The sequence below is a fragment of the Kogia breviceps genome, chromosome 2, assembly GCF_026419965.1.
Source record: "Kogia breviceps isolate mKogBre1 chromosome 2, mKogBre1 haplotype 1, whole genome shotgun sequence".
Classification (NCBI taxonomy): Eukaryota; Metazoa; Chordata; class Mammalia; order Artiodactyla; family Physeteridae; genus Kogia; species Kogia breviceps.
In genome coordinates, this window is record NC_081311.1 from 183,660,484 (window position 1) to 183,678,599 (window position 18,116).

At 59.5% G+C, this 18,116-nt stretch overlaps 1 protein-coding gene across 17 annotated transcripts in view; it reads left to right on the top strand.

Moving 5' to 3' along the window:
• Positions 1–586: 586 nt before the first annotated feature.
• The window catches only part of SPEG (striated muscle enriched protein kinase), a 56,295-nt gene continuing 38,765 nt past the window's right edge, over positions 587–18,116 (top strand). For 4 of the 17 annotated variants that reach the window (XM_067026940.1, XM_059055158.2, XM_067026951.1 and 1 more), the window contains exons 1-7: positions 591–1,246; positions 9,545–9,574; positions 10,170–10,259; positions 10,342–10,678; positions 13,790–15,093; positions 16,929–17,072; positions 17,416–17,598. In XM_067026940.1, coding sequence (XP_066883041.1) covers positions 868–1,246; positions 9,545–9,574; positions 10,170–10,259; positions 10,342–10,678; positions 13,790–15,093; positions 16,929–17,072; positions 17,416–17,598 — 2,467 coding nt within the window. In that variant the 5' untranslated portion in view covers positions 591–867. Of the gene's footprint in view, positions 1,247–7,554; positions 7,632–8,567; positions 8,611–9,539; positions 9,575–10,169; positions 10,260–10,341; positions 10,679–10,699; positions 11,227–13,789; positions 15,094–16,928; positions 17,073–17,415; positions 17,599–18,116 lie in introns of those variants that run through there. The other 13 variants (XM_067026952.1, XM_067026956.1, XM_067026941.1 and 10 more) reach the window with 11 other exon arrangements.

Sequence of the window (18,116 nt, forward strand, 5' to 3'; positions counted from 1 at the left end):
ATGAAACCGCCAAGTCCTAACCACTGGACCGCCAGGGAAGTCCCCGAACTCCTGTGATCCTTAGCACACGGCATCTACTTTCATCACGCTCTGATTCTGGTCACGCTGTTCCCTCTGTCTGGAACATCCTTACCACTCTTCTCTGCCTCTTGCAACTCTATACAACTACTCATTTTTTTACAAATGAGGACTTGGAGGTTGAGAGAGGTTTGATGTCACCCCCCCCCCCGTAAGTAAGGGCGGGGAGTCAGCCCACCTGCCTCTCTGCCCCAGGTCTCACTGCTCACCACGGCTTTCCTGGAGGCTGGGGGAGGCCGCCGTTCCCTCCTCCCCGGGGTCTGCGCACCTCCACGTGGGCCTGCCCGCCCATCTGCAGCTCGGAGGTCTCACCCAGGACCTCCTCTCCCTCTCCGTCAGCCGCGGGGGGGCTGGGAATCAGGGGCCTGAGAGGAGGGAGGAAGGGATTGAGTCCAAGGGTAACCCGACTCCATGAGTGGGTGGCTGGGGGGTGGGGCACACCACGGGGGAGGGGGCTTGGAACACGTCCTCCGGGGACCCCGTTAAGCCAAGGCGGGCGATGGGGGCTCCTAGAGGGGGAGAAGGAGCAGAGCCGAGTCCAAGTCCCCTCCTCTGCTGCCCCCTCCCTCCACAGCTCCCTCGGCAACCCGAGCCGGGGGGGCCTAAAAATAGCCCCCGAGGCGCAACAGCGGCCGCCCTGGTGACCTTCTGGGTAGCACAGGCCGAAGGCGGGCGGGCAGCAGGAAGGCAGGGCGCCGGTCCCCCAGGACTCATCTCCCAGGGCAACATCCCCCGGTGGCCCCCTGGCCGTCCGGTTCCAGCGTCCCCCCAGCCCAACTCGCAGAGACCATGCAGAAAGCCCGGGGCACGCGAGGCGAGGACGCGGGCACGAGGGCACCCCCCAGCCCCGGGGTGCCCCCGAAGAGGGCCAAAGTGGGGGCCGGCGGAGGGGCGGGGGCCGGGGTGCCCGTCTTCCTGCGGCCCCTGAAGGACGTGGCGGTGTCTGCGGGCAGCGACGTGCAGCTCCGGGTGGTGGTGAGCGGGACGCCCCAGGCCAGCCTCAGCTGGTTCCGCGATGGGCAGCTCCTGCCCGCGCCGGCCCCTGAGCCCAGCTGCCTGTGGCTGCGGAGCTGCGGGGCGCTGGATGCCGGCGTGTACAGCTGCAGGGCGCAGAACCAGCGGGGCCAGGCCTCCTGCGAGGCTGTTCTCACAGTGCTGCAGGTCGGAGGTAATGGGGAGGTGGGGGCCAAGCCTGGCAGGGAGGGCTGCCCACAGGTAGAGGAGGGTTACCTGCGCCACACCTGGGAGGTACCTGTTCAGCCAGCCTTCTTGCCGCATTTCTGGCTTCTCAGCTGTGCTGACCCCGGAGTGCCCATCAAGAGGAACGTTCAGGGAAAGGGGTGTCAAGGTAGAGAGGCTCCCCACAGAAGGTTAGAGGTTAAGGGTCAGCATTCAGTAAGCAAAGCCTGAGCCCCACCCAGGCACTTCTGGGAATTCCATAGTGGGAACCCTCCTAGTTTCCCTGTAGAGGGATGCTTCGTGGGGAAACTGTTTTCATCGGCTCTGATAATTTAGACTGGAGACTCCTCATCAGCCTCTTACAGGTGCGCGCATGTCTGAAGGACGAGGCCAGCTCCCCTGGCCTGCTGCGATGTTGAGGGGGTGGGTCAGAACTCCTCGCAGCCCATCACTAGGGCCGGCGGGTGTGGTCAGCACCAGGCCGGTTGGAGGAGGCCAGTGGGTGGACAAGTACGAACAGGGTGTAGAGCATCAGGGAGTAGAGCTAGGGATGGGGGCTGCCAGGCACGTATGGAGGTGAGTGCTTGAAAATCCACATGCAAGCACGTCCGTGTGCGTGTGCGTGTGCACGTGCGGGCTGTGCGGGGGTCTGGTGGTACCAGCAGTTGAGGGGTTTGTGGAGTTGGTATAGAAAGTGCATGGGCCATGTCTGTCTGAAGTTCAAAGGGCATGGAAGGGGGATGCTTAGGCCGGTGCTGGGGCCCCTGCCTGTGTGTGTGAAGGGGTGGATGATCCCCGCATTCTGGGGCAGAAGGGGAGGGGTTCGAGAGACTGGGCCTGGTGCTCAGGCTGGGGCTGATGTGGGTGTAGGCCAGGACGGAATCTCCTTGCGTCAGTGTTTGGGCTTCCTTTTTGACTTTCTCAACCCCAAGCCAGTTCTTCTCTAGGCTGAAGACATAGCCTCAGCAGACTGAATCTTAAAAAATAGAATTCTGAGGAAGTAGGCTGCAGCTGGAGGAGATGGCAAAGAGCTCGGGGTCACTGAGTCTGTCCTGGATATTTTCAAGAGGGAGTTCTCACTCCAGCTGGGTAGTGTCATATAGGGTACATCCTTGGGGGTTGATGGGGAGGCATACCATGCCACCCGGGTTACAGTGGGACTTGGGGGCTCTAGCATGCTGAAGGAACTCAGCAGCTGGAGGGAAAAGAAGGCCGCAGGGTGCAGCTGTGTCGGGAGCTGGAGCAGGGGCTCAGCCTCCCTCCGTCAGCATCTCCACTGTCTCCCTAGCCCCGCCCTGCCCACCTTCCTCTTCAACGACAGAGAGGGTCATTGAAGGCTGGCTTCTCTTGGCTGCCTTCGCACTTGGCCAGGTAAAGGCTTTCCTTGCCCCCTTCTGGGGTCAGGGGCTGGGGCCCATCCTGGCAGAGCTCTGAGCTGGGGAAGGATTGGACTCCTTGGGGGGTCTTTGCTCTGATGCCCTCAGGGGAAAAGGGGACTGAAAATAGAACATAAATAAAGGCACAATAGATAATTGATGAGAGTACAACTTGGAGGAGAGAGCTTTTGGGCGGAGAGAGGAAGTGCTGAGAAGGAGCTTGGTGTCATAATGTTTGTTTAGAGTCAGAAAGGACCACAGAGAACCACAGGTGCAAAGGCTGCCTTTTACAGGTGAGGGCACTGTGGTCCAGAGCACAGGGAGAGGCCATCACTAGCTAACTAGCTGACAGACAAACAGCTAGCTATGTCCATCCCAGAACTCAGAACCCAGTCCTTTTGGCTTGGGGTCTGGGGGCATTTTAGCTCTTAAGTTCTGGAGGGAGGAGAGAGAAAAGGGAGGGGGAGCTGTCCATTGTATGGAGAGTAGCCCAGCCCTGGCCTTTCTGAAGATGAGAGGCTCCTAGCCTGTCCTTGTCCCCCAAAGTGGGGAGATTGACATCATGCTAGAGCTCCCCAGACCCTCTGTAATCCGGGTGGCATGGTCGGCAGAGCTGAGCCCTGGCTGGGCATACCTAGCCAGAGGCCGGGAGGACGGTCTCCAGGCTGCTCTGGCAGAACAGCATGTTTGAACGACTGGGGTGAGGAAAAGACCCTGGGTGCTGGGGGACTGGATTGGGGGCCTTTTGCCAGTCATGTTAAAACAAGAGGAGGGTTGGGCTGCAGCAAGTCACATCTGAGAACTTTTTCATGTTGGTAAAATCTTTGCCCCAAGAGGAGGTTTATAATTATGATTAATTGGTAATAATTCTTAGTAGTATTGATAACTCGTAATAATATGAATAGTTACTATGCTGCTGTGTGGTAGGCAATATGCTATTGTATCCTTTGATATATCATTTAAGTCCCACAGCAACCTTAGGGAAACTGAGGCCCAGAGGGATTAAATGAAGCATCTTGGTTGTACTGATAGGAGGTGGCAAGGCAGGAATGGAAGCCTGGGTCTGTCCCACTGCAAAGAACCACATGCGTCACCCCTCCAACGTGATTGGCAAGGGAGGGGCTTTGCTTTGGTGATGATGGGGGACCGACTGGGTGAGTCTGTCTTCCTCTTCTTCCTATTGCCCGCCCTCCACCAGTCCCTGCCTAGTGACAGGTCCTGGTCAAGACTTACTCATGGAAAACTTTCTTGGTTGGGATCAACAGCAGGAGTACTTCGGGGTTCTCGAGGAAGTCCAGCCAGGACCTGGCTACAGAGGGAAGAAGGCAGTATCCTGGCTGGAATTGCTGTCTGGCTCGGCAAGACAGGGTGATTGATGCTAAGGTTCCTGGCACTCCTGAAGCCTGAGATGTTAGCTCAGGGATAGAGGGATGTTGGCATGGCTTGGGGAGGCTGGGGCCTTGAGGAGCCAAGAGGGCTGCAGACAGGAGAGTTTGGAGGATGGGAAACAGGAGGGTGGGATATGGGGTGCAGAAATGAGGAGAGACCAGAAATAGTGAAGGTGGCAGAGATGCAGGATCCTTGCAGAATATGTCACGTGTGTAAAGCCCCCTATCTCATTTTGGTATTTAAACTTCTAAGCCCCAGGTTACTGTTATGACCATTATATGTATAAGAAAACTGGGCTTCAAAGATGGAATTTACCCCAGGTCACATGGCTAGTGAGGTGGCAGGACCAGATCTGAAAGCTGGGTCTCTGGGTCTAGGTCCACGGTGCCTGTCCTTAGAAAGAGAAGCGTGGGAAGACGGAGGCAGGAATCTGTCATCCTCACCATCCTTCTGTCAATATCCCCAAAGCCATCTTTGGCCTCAGTCTCCAAGATAGGCAGGCATGCTTCTCTCTCAAAACATCAGGCTCCCACTTGCATGGGCTGAGGAGCCATGTGCCAATCAATTAACCAGAGCAAGCGCCACCATTAAAGTTTGGGGCATGTGTGACCAGCGCGGGAGGCCTGCACCGAAGGATGGGGGTAAGGAGGAGAGGGCAAGGGAAGGTGCAGGCTGACAATGCTCGCCGTGTTTGGCGGTTGGAAGTCTCATAGCCAGGGCCTGGGAGACCCTGGTGCCAATCAGAAGGGCCAAAGGTCAACAGATGGTAGTGAACCACGCAGGGGACTTGAAGGCATGGAGAGGAGAGATTAGAGAGGAGAGAGGCCAATTAGCAAGGGAAAGGTGGGGAATTCACCAGGAACTGCAAACGGGTAGATTGTGCAGTACAGCTTTTTCACCTACAGTGTGGAATGTCCGGATGAAAAGCCAGGAGGAAACTAGTATGGAGTTGGGAATGGGTATTTAGAGTGGCCCCCTTCATTCACGCCAAGGCCTAATTAGGGAGAGGAGGAGGGGCCAGAGAGAGAGCAGTGAGGAGTCCTGGGAGGGAGGAAGGGGAAGAACAGAGAGCCCATGAAGTCAGCCGAAGCCCGCGCAGGAGAACTTTCCTGAAGCTAAGGCAGGCCCTCCCAGGAAGATCCTGAGTGGAAAGCAAGATTGTCACTTCTCCAGTTCCTGGAAAAGGGTCTGCGTCAGAACAGAGAAGGAAGGCTGGAGAATGAGCTGCTCCGGGAAGATTTACAGCCCCCAGCCCCCCAGCCCCATCCTCTCCACCGGCAGCTCTGTCGCCCCTTCCCATGTGTCTAGGGAGGGGACACCGCTTATATGCAATAAACATAATAAATAAGTGCAAATGATACAGTATGTCAGAAATACAGAGCAGGGTAAGCAGGAGGAAGGAAGGGAGAAGACTGAAGCAAGGCAGGAGAGAGAGGGGAGTGGGGGTCTGGCTCGGAGGAGGGTCTGTGTGAGAGATGAGGCACGGCATGATGACAGGTTTTCTCTGGTTAAGGAGAAATGCTGGAGGGGCAGAAGCTGGAAGTCTGGTTTGGGGAAACGGCGGGGGAGCCCAGCTGCCCAGACTCGGAGGGAAATGGGACATTCTGGGGCCAGCTGGGGCCCCTAAGAGCATGCCCCAGGCTGGCCTGTGTGGGTGAGCAGTGCAGGCCCAGAGCAGGAACCCAGAATCTCATGGGCCTCTCCTCGGCCCAGCTGTCCCGTCACTCACGCCTGCTGCCCATTGGTTATTTTTGCTACGGAATGTGCCAGCCCCTCGGATTCTCCTGGGCAACAGGGGCTCAAGTTACCCCCTCTCCTCACTCAGCTCCCCCATCTGTGAATGGGTGTGTTTGGGGGTGGGCAGGGAAAGCGCCTGTGTGAGTCCAGGGTCCTCTGGTTGGAACTGATGTGGACATGCACGTGTACCCTCCCATTGCACGTCCTGTGCGTGTGTCCGTAGGCGCAACCTCTGCTTCTGAGGGTCCGGGAAACAGGACCACCTGTAGGCACTGAGATTGTACAAGACATGACCTAAAACTTTAAAGGGCCACAAACTCAAATAACTTTAGGAGCCAAGTAGAAACTGAAAAGGAGCGAGCTGCTGTTGCCAGCAGCTGAATTTGAGCGTGTTTGCCACGCAAAATATTGGGCAGGCTGAACAAAAGTCATCGGTTGGCTCTGTATTTATTTTGGACCCATGCTTTAAAGAAAAAAAGTTAGGCGTCCCACTGACCAATCAGCACATGAGGCTTTATGGTACAGTGGTCAGTAACTCAGTCACAGTGCCTGGTTAGAATCCTGGTCTCCCAATTACCAGCTCTGTGACCTTGGGCAAGTAACTTCTCTGTGCCTCCGTGCACAGATTAAATGAGTTTATTTATATCAAGTGCCTATGACATTGCTCGGAACATACTAAGGATGCTGTCAGCATTAATGATAGTGACTTAGTAGTCACATCTCAGAAACCACATTGGCACTACTTTGTGCAGGCTGGGGTGGGAATTTAGATCCGGGGACACATAGAGGCACAGAACCTGTGTGGCTTTGGCTAAGTGATAGGACTTCTCTGAGCCTTAGTCACTTATCAGTTAAATGGGAGTCAGTTACATGTTCATAAGGGTTTCAAGCTCACCGTGTTGTTGTCAATAAGGTAACGTTTATAAAGTGCCTGGCATTTAATAAATGCTTAAGAAACTTAGTTATAATGATTGTTGGGGCGGGTAGTTTTGTGTAGGCAAAATATGTATGGTACCAAATGAGAGAAGGACAAAGAAAATTTGGTGAGTTTGCTCACCTGTGAATAAGAAGGTGGGTTATATGTGTGAATAACAGGAACATCTCTGGCCACCTTGGCTCGTGTGTGTGTGCGCGCGCGTGTATGCGTACGCGCGCGCGCGCGCGCCGAGATGCACAAAGTACCTATCATCACGGAACTCGAGGGCCCTCTCTGGCTTTCCTAAGCAGCCTGAGGGGATTCGCATTCTGGGTACATGTCACTACGAGGATCCTTGCCCTGTGTATGATCTGAGCGCCCCCGCCCGGCGCCACTGCCCTACGGCGTGTTGGGTACTGCCTAGAAAGGCGGACGCGTGCGCATGTTTGTGGAGTGAGCCAGTGGAGATGCGGCTGACCTTCTGGAGCAGCCCCGCGGGAGGCGGGTGGGGGTGGCGTGGACGCCGCGTTGGGCGGCCAATGAGAGAGTGGCCCGAACTCTCCTAGGGGCCACTGCACCCCTTTCTGTGCCTCAGTTTCCCCAAGTGCCGATGCGGGGCGGGGGGCCGCGAGGAAGGTGATCGTAACCCCAGGGGACGCAGGGGAGCAGGCGAGGGAAGGGGCGTCCGGTGTGGGGGGTGCGGGCTGGCGGGGAAAGGGCCGGCTCCGGCCGCCGCCGCCGCCGCCGCCGCCGCCTTCCCGCCGCCTTCCCGCCGCCTGGGCTCCCGCGGCCTCGAGGCTCCTTCCGCCACCGGCGCCAGCCCCCGCCCGCTCCCCGCCTCGCCCCCGGCCCCGCCTCCGACTCCGCCCCGCCCCCGCCCGTCCCCTCCTCGCCCGGCCGCCGGCCCGGCCCCCTCCCCCGCCATGAAGAAGCTGTGGGTGAAGAAGCGATTCCAGGTGAGGGCTCTGGGGGCGGGCGGTGCCGGGAGGGGGCAGGAAGGGCTGGGCGCCCCGGAGGGAGGGCGGGTCGCCGCGGCCGGGCCCGGGGAGGGGGCGCCGGAGCCGCGCCTGCCCAACCCCGGTCTCCGAGGCCGCGGGCCGGGCGCGCTCCGGGGGGCTCCCCAGCCTGCGTCAGGTCCCTCCCCTCGCCCAAGCGCAGACCCCTCCAGCGCCCGCGATCCCCGCGACCACCGGGGAGGCCCCCGCAGCAGCCCTCGGCGTGGAGCGCCCACGGACGAATGTGCCACCTCTCGTCTCTGTCCAACCCCTGGCCCCCGCCTGGCTCTCCCCAGCCCCCCACTCCGGAGCCTTCCATCTTCCGGTGCTCCTGAAAGCACCGCGCAGGGATCTGCGCTGAGCTCAATGCATTCCCCAAGCCCTGCTCTGTCCTCCGCGGACCCGGGCCTCCTTCCTGCTTTCGTGAGGCTCCGGCCCTTTGGGGGAATCTTGCCCCCTGCCCCTTCATCACCCTCCCTGCCCTCTTGACACCTATCCCAGATGTCTGTCCTTCCCCCAGCAGGAATCTGTGTCCTGGTCCCTCCATCTCCCAGTCATCCAAGCATGTCCCCCCCCACCCCAGTCTCTTCCTTCACATCAGTCAGCCTCTGTCTCTGGGGGGTGTCGCTCAGGTCCTCCGTCCTCTGTCCAGCCTTTGACCCTTAGTCCTCTCTCCTTCCTCCCCGCTCCTCCCCAGAGGCATGCTGGAGCTCCAGCTGGGAGGGCTGACAGGCAAGGAAGAGTGGAGACATTCCCTACAGGGGGAGCTAGCTGCCCCCCACCCCACACTGGCCCCTGGAATGACTTTCTGTTTGATATAGAGGTTTGGACGAGAGGTATGGGGAGGTCAGGAGCAAGCCTTCCCCTCAACAACTCATTCTGGCTTTTCTCTTTCAGAAAACCGGCCACTCCCGCCGGGCCTTTGGCCGACTCACCCATGGTGCGTGGACCATGAGCTGCCTGCCGTAACCCATGAGCGCTCCTCCTCTTGGTTTATGTCCCTTCACGAGGCACCCAGGCCTTGAAGATGGCCCATGAGATGCGGGACCCCCCCCACAGGCCCACACTCACCCACCCACCCAAGAAGGCCCCTTGCAGCTGAGAGAGGACCTAGCAATGGGGGTGACGGGTTAGCTGGCACATCCCATCATGGGCCTGGGCTTACTGTTCTCCAACTGTGGGCCCTGTGGGGATGAGTTCAGTGCCATGCTTCTATAACCGGTACACGGCTCCTGCTTGTCATGGCACCTGGGGAGAAACTGAGGCACAGAACCTGATAGAATTTGGGGAAGTTAAAAAGCGTGCCCAGGAAATTTTGCTCCTAGCCTGACCACATTTCTGAGGACCATTCAGCAGTAGAAGAGAGGGATCGGGAAGAGGGTGCCTGTCACATCATGATGCAGGACAGATGGGGAGGTTCATTTGAAAGGAGAGGTCACAATGCGGATGCACAATGCAGATATTGTAATAGAGGGTGGGCCTGACCCCTAGTGGGGGACCTGGGTCTGTGGCTGGGCCGAGCACACGTAGGTGCGTGTATGTGTGTACATGTGTGTGTGGCCAGTGGGAGCACCAGTGAAAGTGCCGAGGATGCCAAGTCGCTTGGGTAGTTAGCTGAAGAATCTGCCAAAGCACATGGGCTCCCCAGTGCGGGGGCCCGGGGGCCCCGTGGAGCCTGCAGGCAGTCAGTGAATGAGAGACGCTTTGCCCATCCCAGGTGTCTCCCTCCCCCCACTGCCATCCCAACAGGGCATCTCTGGGCACTGGGTAGCCTCATGGCCCCTCTGTCCTGCCTGCCCCCCGCGCCCTACCCCACAAACCCTCTGATAACAGTCTGTCCATGTCTCTCTCCTGCTGCTCCTATGGAAGCGAAGTTTTCCGCTCCTGCAGAAAGCAAAGTTACGGTAGGAAACTGGCTCCTGCCCTAGCCCTCCACTTCCCCACTCCCCTGCCCGACCCCGGCCTCTCCTCACCCTGCCTCAGCTGCACCCTGATGTGTTCCGGCTGGTTTGGGGTGGAGGACAGGCTCGCCCTGCGGTTGGTCGAGTGCCCTGACAGTACGACTCTGAGGTGACTCCCCTTTGTTCCTGGGGTGCCAGAACCCAGAATGTAGAGCCTTGGAACCTAGGACCTTATTTTGGGGGGCTGCACAGGAACTTGTTATCACTGACAGCGGAGGAGGGAGTGGGGCTGCAGCCCCACAGTCCATTAAGTGGCCGGGAGCGGGGACTGTAGGTAGCTTTGAGGGCACCGCCAAGGAGGCACGGGTGAGGAGCCAGGGGCCAGAGATGGAGCCAGGGGACTGGCATGGGAGGGGTTACCCTGCGCCTCAGGATGGGGAGCAGGATGTGGGGAGAAAAGGGGGGAGGAGAGAGATGCTGGAAGCCCTGCCGGTGGCTGCGGTACGGAGCCTCCTGTGGGGGAGGCAGGAGGTGACAGAGGGAAGAGTTGGAGTCGGAGGGAGGGGAGCCCTGCCCACACAGACCCCTTCTGCTCCAGACTCGGAGACGGGCGAGGATGACATCAGCGACGTGCAGGGGACCCGGCGCCTGGAGCTTCGGGATGACGGGGCCTTCAGCACCCCAACGGGTGAGCTCTCTGGGGCGCTCACAGAGCCAGCAGGCGGCCTTCCCACCAGAGGTGCCTCGCTTCACTGTGCTCCTTTCTCTAGGGGGCTCCGACACCCTGGTGGGCACCTCCCTGGACACACCCCCGACCTCCGTGACAGGCATCTCAGAGGAGCAAGTGAGCTGGTGGGGCAGCGGACAGACGGTCCTGGAACAGGAAGCGGGCAGCAGGGGTGGCACCCGCCGCCACCTGGGCAGCCCAAGGCAAGCACAGGCAACCGGGGCCGGGCCACGGCACCTGGGGGTGGAGCCGCTGGTACGGGCGTCTCGAGCTAATCTGGTGGGCGCAAGCTGGGGGTCAGAGGATAGCCTTTCGGTGGCCAGTGACCTGTACGGCAGCGCATTCAGCCTGTACAGAGGACGGGCGCTCTCGATCCACGTGTAAGTAATGGCCTCACCTGGGCCCACACTGTCCCACCTCACCATGCCATCCTGCACTGCCCCTCACTGCTCGTCAGCCTCCACCCCCCCCATCCCCTGCACCATCCATCCCTCTGTGCACTTCTCCCCCCCGCCCCCGCCCCTGCTTCCACTCGGGCCCCAGCTACCCACTCTGTCTTCCCACACGGCTCCATCCTCCTCCTGTGTCATCACCACCCACATCCTCCTGCTGCCACCTGTCCTGGCTCACTGTGCCATCTCCATGGTCTCGTGGACCCCTCTCTCCCTTCCTCGTTTCCTCCAAAATCTCCACTCTCCCGGGGGCCCTCTCCTGCCTCGCCCATTCAGGCTCCAGTTGTCCCCAGGATCCCCCCCCACCAGGGGCCCCCTCCGTGCCTGCTGTCTCAGCAGCTGCTGCCTTTTCGTCTCTCTTCACATTCCTGTTCCCATGTGGGCCTTTTTCTGGGAGGAACGGAACCTTTCCGCACGGCAGCTCCCGGGAGAGCAGGAGGGAACGAGAGCACAACCAGGAGGCAGAAGCGAGCGAGGTGGTCAGGGGGTAGTTGGGGCCAGGGGCCCTGGAAAGCAGGGGGATGTCACGTGGGTGGAAGGCAGGGGGCTGGGGCAGGGAGGAATGGCGGTGGGGGGGGCCTAGCGTGGGGGCAGAGGGCTGGAGTGATGGAGGTGGCGGCACGTGAGGATCTTGCGGGAGACGCCCAAGGGTGGGGTTGAAGGTTGTCCTGGTAGGCGGTGGTGAGGAGCAGAGGTGTTGGAGGTAGGCGCTGGAGCCACTTTGGAGATGTGAGGCTGGCACATACAGGAGGCGGTGCTGTGGTAGAAGAGGGGAGTGGCGGATGAGAGAGGTATTAGGGGGCATTTGGGGAGATGGCCGGGGGCCTGATTCGTGACGGGTATGGGTGTGGGGGGGAGGTACCATCAGGGAGGAGAAAGAAAGGGCCTGGTGGGGGGAGGCCTTTGTGAGCCTGGCTGAGGTTGCTAGTGGTAGGCAGGGGAGAGGTCCCGGGCAGGCGCAGGGGAGGCGCCCTTGCTTTATCTGGTTGGCGTTAGCAAGGCGCTCCCGTGCCCTGAACTTGCCTTTTCCTTCCCTGCCTTTCTGTGCCAGGCCCCAGCCTGAGCCTGGAGTTGCTATGGCAACTTCGGAGGAACCCATTTCCTTAGTGAGATCTGTGGTACAGAGGCTGGCCTAGAGCTCGAAACTGCCGGCAAGAGGCCTCCTCTGCTGTCCCCAATTCCTTCTCTCCATGCCTCACCCAGTTCCCAGAGGCCATTCCTCAGGGACTTTGTTGGCCCTCCCCCAGAGTAGACTCTGCCTCCCTGTAGGTGGCTGGCTGACGTTCTGCTCCCTAGGGCACTCTGGATTGCATCCCCGCCCCCCATCAGAGGTGAGGTCTGCAGTGTAGGTGGCTGACCCGGGTAGTTTAAAACATCCTGACACTCGGGCATCCCTAGAACTTCTACTCTTGGCCAGTACCGTACTATTTCTCCTCCCTTTGTGCCCCCCAAATCCCATTTTGCAAGGAACAAGGGCTTAGAAGCCACACTACCTGGGTTTCAACCTAGCACCAACCATTTACTAGCTGTGTCACCTTAGTAAGGCACTTCACCTCTTTAAGCCTCAGTTTCTTCATCTGTAAATGAAGATAATAACAGCCCTATCTCAAAGGACTGTTGTAAGGATTAAATGACTCAATGCATTTTAAGCATTCAGTACATGCCTGACACATGATAAGTACTCAGTGAGCCACTTCGTAAGGTTTTTTGTTTGTTTTATAAGTTTATTTATTTATTTTTGGCTGCGTTGGGTCTTCGTTGCTGCGCCGCGGGCTTTCTCTAGTAGGCGGCTAGTGGGGGCTAGTCTTCATTGCGGTGCGCGGGCTTCTCATTGTGGTGGCTTCTCTTGTTGCGGAGCGCGGGCTCTAGGTGCGGGGGCTTCAGTAGTTGTGACTCGCAGGCTCTAGAGCGCAGGCTCAGTAGTTGTGGCGCACAGGCTCAGTTGCTCCGCGGCATGTGGGATCTTCCCGGACCAGGGCTCGAACCCATGCCCCCTGCATTGGCAGGTGGATTCTTAACCACTGCGCCACCAGGGAAGTCCCCATAAGTTTTTACTAAGCTGTCTCTTATGTGTTAGGTATGGCGCTAATATCTCAGATTCCTTTTCTTGCTAATTCCTATACTTGATGTGCCCCTAAGAGTCCAGATGGGGGAAACTGAAGCCCAGCTCTTGGGCATCAAAGTTCTGAAGGTGAGAGGGGCACACTGGGCTGACCAGCTCCTTCCCTCCTCCTCCTCTTCTCCCACACCCACTGTTCAGGGCCACGCAATAGTTATTCAGGAGCTGCGTTATTTCGGAGCATACCCCTCTGGGGAGTTTCTGTTTCTTAGGGGGGTTTCCAAGGACTCAAGGTAACTTTCCCAGAGACAGGACAAAGTCAAAGCCCTGTACTGGGGGCAGATTTATCAAAGGGAACAGGAACCTGGGTTTCCCACTCCAGGGACCCCAACTGCCTGCCACCTGCTGTTAACACTGCTGAGGGGCTCAGGTCTGAGGAGTGCTAGGCAGTCTTAGGGATAAGGGCATTGCTCCTGGAAAGCTTATGCCTGTTCTTCCAGGGGCACGGTGAAGGGGGTATGTCCTGCTGAGGATGGGCAGGGCTGTGGGGGCCAGCTGGGGGCAGGAATGAGTGGGAGGCTGCATTCCTGAGAGGGCCCCTCCCCATCCAGCCCTCTGGCCTTCCCTCACCACTTCATCCTTCGGGTCCTAAGCCTCATTCTTTTCTCTCCCACCACTCAGTTCTGTTTCTGCTGTTTCCCAGCTTCTGGGGCTGGGGGGAGGGGGCTGGCCAGAGCCCCTGGGACTGAGTCTGTACCTGGACCCAGCCACCAGCCCAATCTTCCGGTGCCAGAGCTGCCAGCCTCTCCCCAGCACCTGCTCTGGCTGTGCCTTCCTCTTGGGGGCGGGGGGAGGAGGGGCTGGCCCATGTCACCCCCAAGCCTTCCCAGCATGCCCACCGCCCGATTCCTGTCACGACCTGAAGGTCTAGGAGGGGAGGCCCCCTGAATCTTCTGCCCCTCTTCGTCTTGGTCCTGCAGCAGTCTCCCTCAGAGTGGATTGCACAGGGAGGAGCCTGACCTTCAGCCTCAGCCGGCCAGCGAAGCCCCCCATCGCCCGGCCCTCCCGCCTCCCTCCAAATCCGCGCTGCTGCGCCCACCGTCCCCTCGGGTGGGTAAGCGGCCCCCACCGGGACCCGGAGCCCAGCCCCCAGCCCCCCCTCAACCGCCCCACCGGCGCACCCGGGAGCCGGTGCTGCCCGAGGACGCCACCGCCGAAGAGAAGCGAGGGAAAAAGTCCAAGTCTTCAGGGCCCTCGCTAGCGGGCACAGCGGAGTCCCGGCCCCAGACGCCCCTGAGTGAGGCCTCGGGCCGCCAGTCGGCGCTGGGCCGCTCGCCGAGGCTGGTGCGCGCCGGCTCCCGCATCCTGGACAAGCTGCAGTTCTTCGAGGAACGCCGGCGCAGCCTGGAGCGCAGCGACTCACCGCCGGCGCCCCTGCGGCCCTGGGTGCCCCTGCGCAAGGCCCGCTCGCTAGAGCAGCCCAAGTCCGAGGGCGGCGGGCCGTGGGGCACGCCCGGGGCCTCGCAGGAGGAGCTGCGAGCGCCGTCGGGCAGCGTGGCCGAGCAGCAGCGACGCCTGTTCCGGCAGAAGGCGGCCTCCCTGGACGAGCGCACGCGGCAGCGCAGCCGGGCCTCTGACCTCGAGCTGCGCTTCGCCCAGGAGCTGGGCCGCATCCGCCGCTCCGCGTCGCGGGAGGAGCTGGTACGCTCGCACAAGTCCCTGCGCGCCACGTTGCAGCGCGCTCCGTCCCCTCGAGAGCCCGGCGAGCCCCCGCTCTTTTCCCAGCCCTCCACCCCCAAGACCCCGCGGGCCTTGAGCCCCGCCGCCGACCAGCCGCCCCCTCCCAGTGTCGCGGGGAAGCCCGGGGATGAGCCAGGGAGGCCCCGGAGCCGCGGGCCAGCGGGCAGGACGGAGCCGGCGGAAGGGCCGCAGCAGGAGGTTAGGCGCCGGGACCAGTTCCCGCTGACCCGGGGCAGAGCCATCCAGGAGTGCCGGAGCCCCGTGCCGTCCCCGGCCGCCGATCTCCCCGAGACCAGGACGAAAGCGCCCCCGGGTCGGAAGCGGGAGCCCCCGCCACAGGCCGTGCGCTTCCTGCCCTGGGCCACGCCGGGCCAGGAGGGCGCCGCTGTGCCCCAGACCTTGGAGAAGAACAGGGCGGGGCCTGAGGCCGAGAAGAGGCTGCGCAGAGGGCCGGAGGAGGACGGCCCTTGGGGGCCCTGGGACCGCCGAGGGGCCCGCGGCCAGGGCAGAGGTCGCCGGGCCCGGCCCACCTCGCCTGAGCTCGGTAAGGCCTCGGGGAGGGTAGAAGAGGTGCTGAGACCTGGGTGGGAGCGTGTTTGGGAAGAGCGAGGCTGCTAGGCAGCCGCGAGGGTGAGGTTTCCCAGGGAAGGCATGGGGACCCAGGTTCGAGTTTGAGTGAAGGATTGTGAAGGCCCCTTGTGTATAACCTGCCCGCTCGTGACGCAGAGTGTGAGAGTGTTTTGATGGAGGCTGGGCGGAGCCGAGGTGTGAGTAGAGACCTGGTGCCCAATGTTTGCTATAGGCCCACTGAGTCCAGTGGCCTGCTGGCCCTAAAACGGTGGACCTGATGGTGGGGGTAGGTACTGTGGGAGCCTAAGGAGCCCCTCCACCCCCCCACCCCTCTGTGGGGGAAGAGACAGAAGCCCGTCTCAATAAATAATTGGTCATGTCCCTATTACAGGTGAGCTTTGGGCCAGCCAGTTCTCAATATTTACCTTCCCATCCCGGCACCACGTTCTGACCCATCATAGCTACTAAGATCTGACCCAGCCTCCCTTCTAGCCTCCTCTCTCCCATCTTTGAGTCCCTGCGTGGCTGAGCTGACAGTGTGTTGTCTCTCAGTCTTCCTGTGGGTGGTGGCCAATAGCCAGAATGTCCCTGCTGCCCCCAACTCTGCCTAACTGAACATGAACTTGGGGCCACTCCTGGAGCGAGACAGAGGAAGCCGTCCTTGACTTGCTCCCACCTCAGCTGCTTTCTCAGGCCAGATACCTCCACCCCCTGCTCCTAGGACGCCCTGTCAGTATCTCTTTCAGTGCCTATACCACTCCTGGGTTTTTTTTTTTTTTTTCATCACGTTATTTTTCATTTTAGTATTACTGTCTCAAAATCTTTAGAGATGATTAGGCATCTGTTTATGATCCTGCTAGCCAGATCGTTGCGTATCCACAGCCATGTCCCAGGCATTGTGTTAACCGGGCACTTAGGGATGTTACTTTATTTTAATCTGTCTGTCAGCTCTGCAAGATGTTGGGTGTTATTTATCAGTTCCATCTTAGAGAGAAAACTGAGGCACAGAGATTATCTACTTTGCCCAAGGTTATGTAGCTAGAAAACAGCATAATTGGGATCCTCACTGTTCTTTTGGCTACATATGCTGTGCTTTATCTAGCTTATAGAATGTCAGAATTAGAAAATACCCAAAGAGAGCCACAACAGTGGAGTTTTATGATCTCTTTGTGTGTACAAGCTTCCTGTAAGCAGGGATTGCATCGTATTTCCTGTCGTGTCCCTGGTACCTGTACAGAGTAAGCAGTTAAGTGCAGTGTTACTGTTTGATGAACGAACACAATCTAAGCTGATCTTCACGAGTCCTCTCAGATGGCTACCGGAAGCACCTGCCACTCCCTCCTTTGAATCCAGTGGCATCACAAGTTTGATAGTTCACCACGTGTTGCCCTGTGACACCGTCATTGCTCAAGTCTTGGTTTGCTCTTGGCTTGTCTTCTGCCTGTTTGGAAGCTTGTGAAGTCTTGTGCCCCTGAGAGCACCTTCCATAGGGCCTGATCCACCATCCCTGATGACTGATTTGTGTAAAGACATACACAGCACGGTCCCTGTCTTCCTCCAGAAACCAGCACTCTTAACTGTGACTTAAATTGAGCAGCCAAACCATTCTAGAGTCCAGGGCGCCCTGTCCTGTTTAAGAACTCCCTTCTGTCTTCCTTTCTCTCCTGTCTCAGGACATTCAGGAGAGAGACCCTTTGCTCTCTAACCCTTGCCTTCTAGAAGCTTCTCTCTCTGGGTTTGTCCCCTCTCCCCCTGAGTCATCCCCACAGGGACCGTGTCCCCTTACCCTGTCACCCATGTCTCTGGCAGAGTCTTCGGATGACTCCTATGTGTCTGCTGGAGAGGAGCCCCTGGAGGCTCCAGCCTTTGAGATCCCCCTGCAGAATGCGGTGGTGGCCCCGGGGGCGGATGTGCTGCTCAAATGTATTGTCACTGCCAACCCCCCACCCCAAGGTGAGCTCTAGGCCTGGGGCCAGGCTAAGATTGAGAGAGGGAGAGGAGATCCCACCTCCCTGCCCCCCGCCCCAGTCCTCAGAGGGCGGGGTAGGGTGGGTGAAGCGGGGAGATCATCTGCTCCATGGGGCTGGCTGGGCTCCTCTGTGTGTGTGTTAGGGGAGCTTTTCCAGAATCCCTTGAGAGAGGGGAGGGCAGGCCTGGGCTTCCGTGACTGAGGGGCATTCCTCAGGTGTCCCTAGGGTGGGAGAGGAGCGCCGTGGGCTCTGTGTGGGGTGGGGCGAGCCCCAGCTTGGGCCGCTTTGGGCAACAGCCACCTAGTTATCCCGCTGCTTCCGCACAGTGTCCTGGCAGAAGGATGGGTCCTCGCTGCGCAGTGATGGCCGCCTTCTCATTCGGGCCGAAGGCGAGCTGCACACCCTGCTGCTCCGCGAGGCCCGGGCAGCCGACTCAGGGAGCTATACAGCTACTGCCACCAACGAGCTGGGCCAGGCCAGCTGTGCTGCTGCGTTGGCCGTGAGACCTGGTAGGGAGCCCGCGGGCCCTGGGGCCGGGTGGGGTGAGCAGTGACCCTTCCCATTCCTAGCCTGGAGCTTGGGCTCGCCACCAGTGTGCGGTCTGTTCTCACGCGTTGGCTGCTCTGGTGGAAGCATTTTAAATGGCCCTGGCCTCGGGGCGGGGGGCCAAATTCCCAAGGCACACGCCAGATGGGCCAACTCCTGAAGTCATTGAAATTTGTCTTTAGCATCATCTAAATGCCATCCTCCCGTGGCATTTCCCTGATCAGGGTCCTGTGGAGAAAGCAAATTATTCTTGCGTCTCAGAGAAAAAGAATCTCCCAGCTCAAAAGGCTTAAAAGCCATCAGGAGTCTTCTGAGGCCATTTCCTGTCTAGAACGGCCACCCTCCCCACCCCCGCAGTAAAAAGAGATGCTTTTAAGTGTCACAACCCTCCCCCACTCCCTTTCTCCTTCTGTTGAACCCAGAGCCCTAAAGAAGCTGCAGCTGAGAGTGCCTTTCGGGGGGGTGGCAGTGGCTGAGGCTG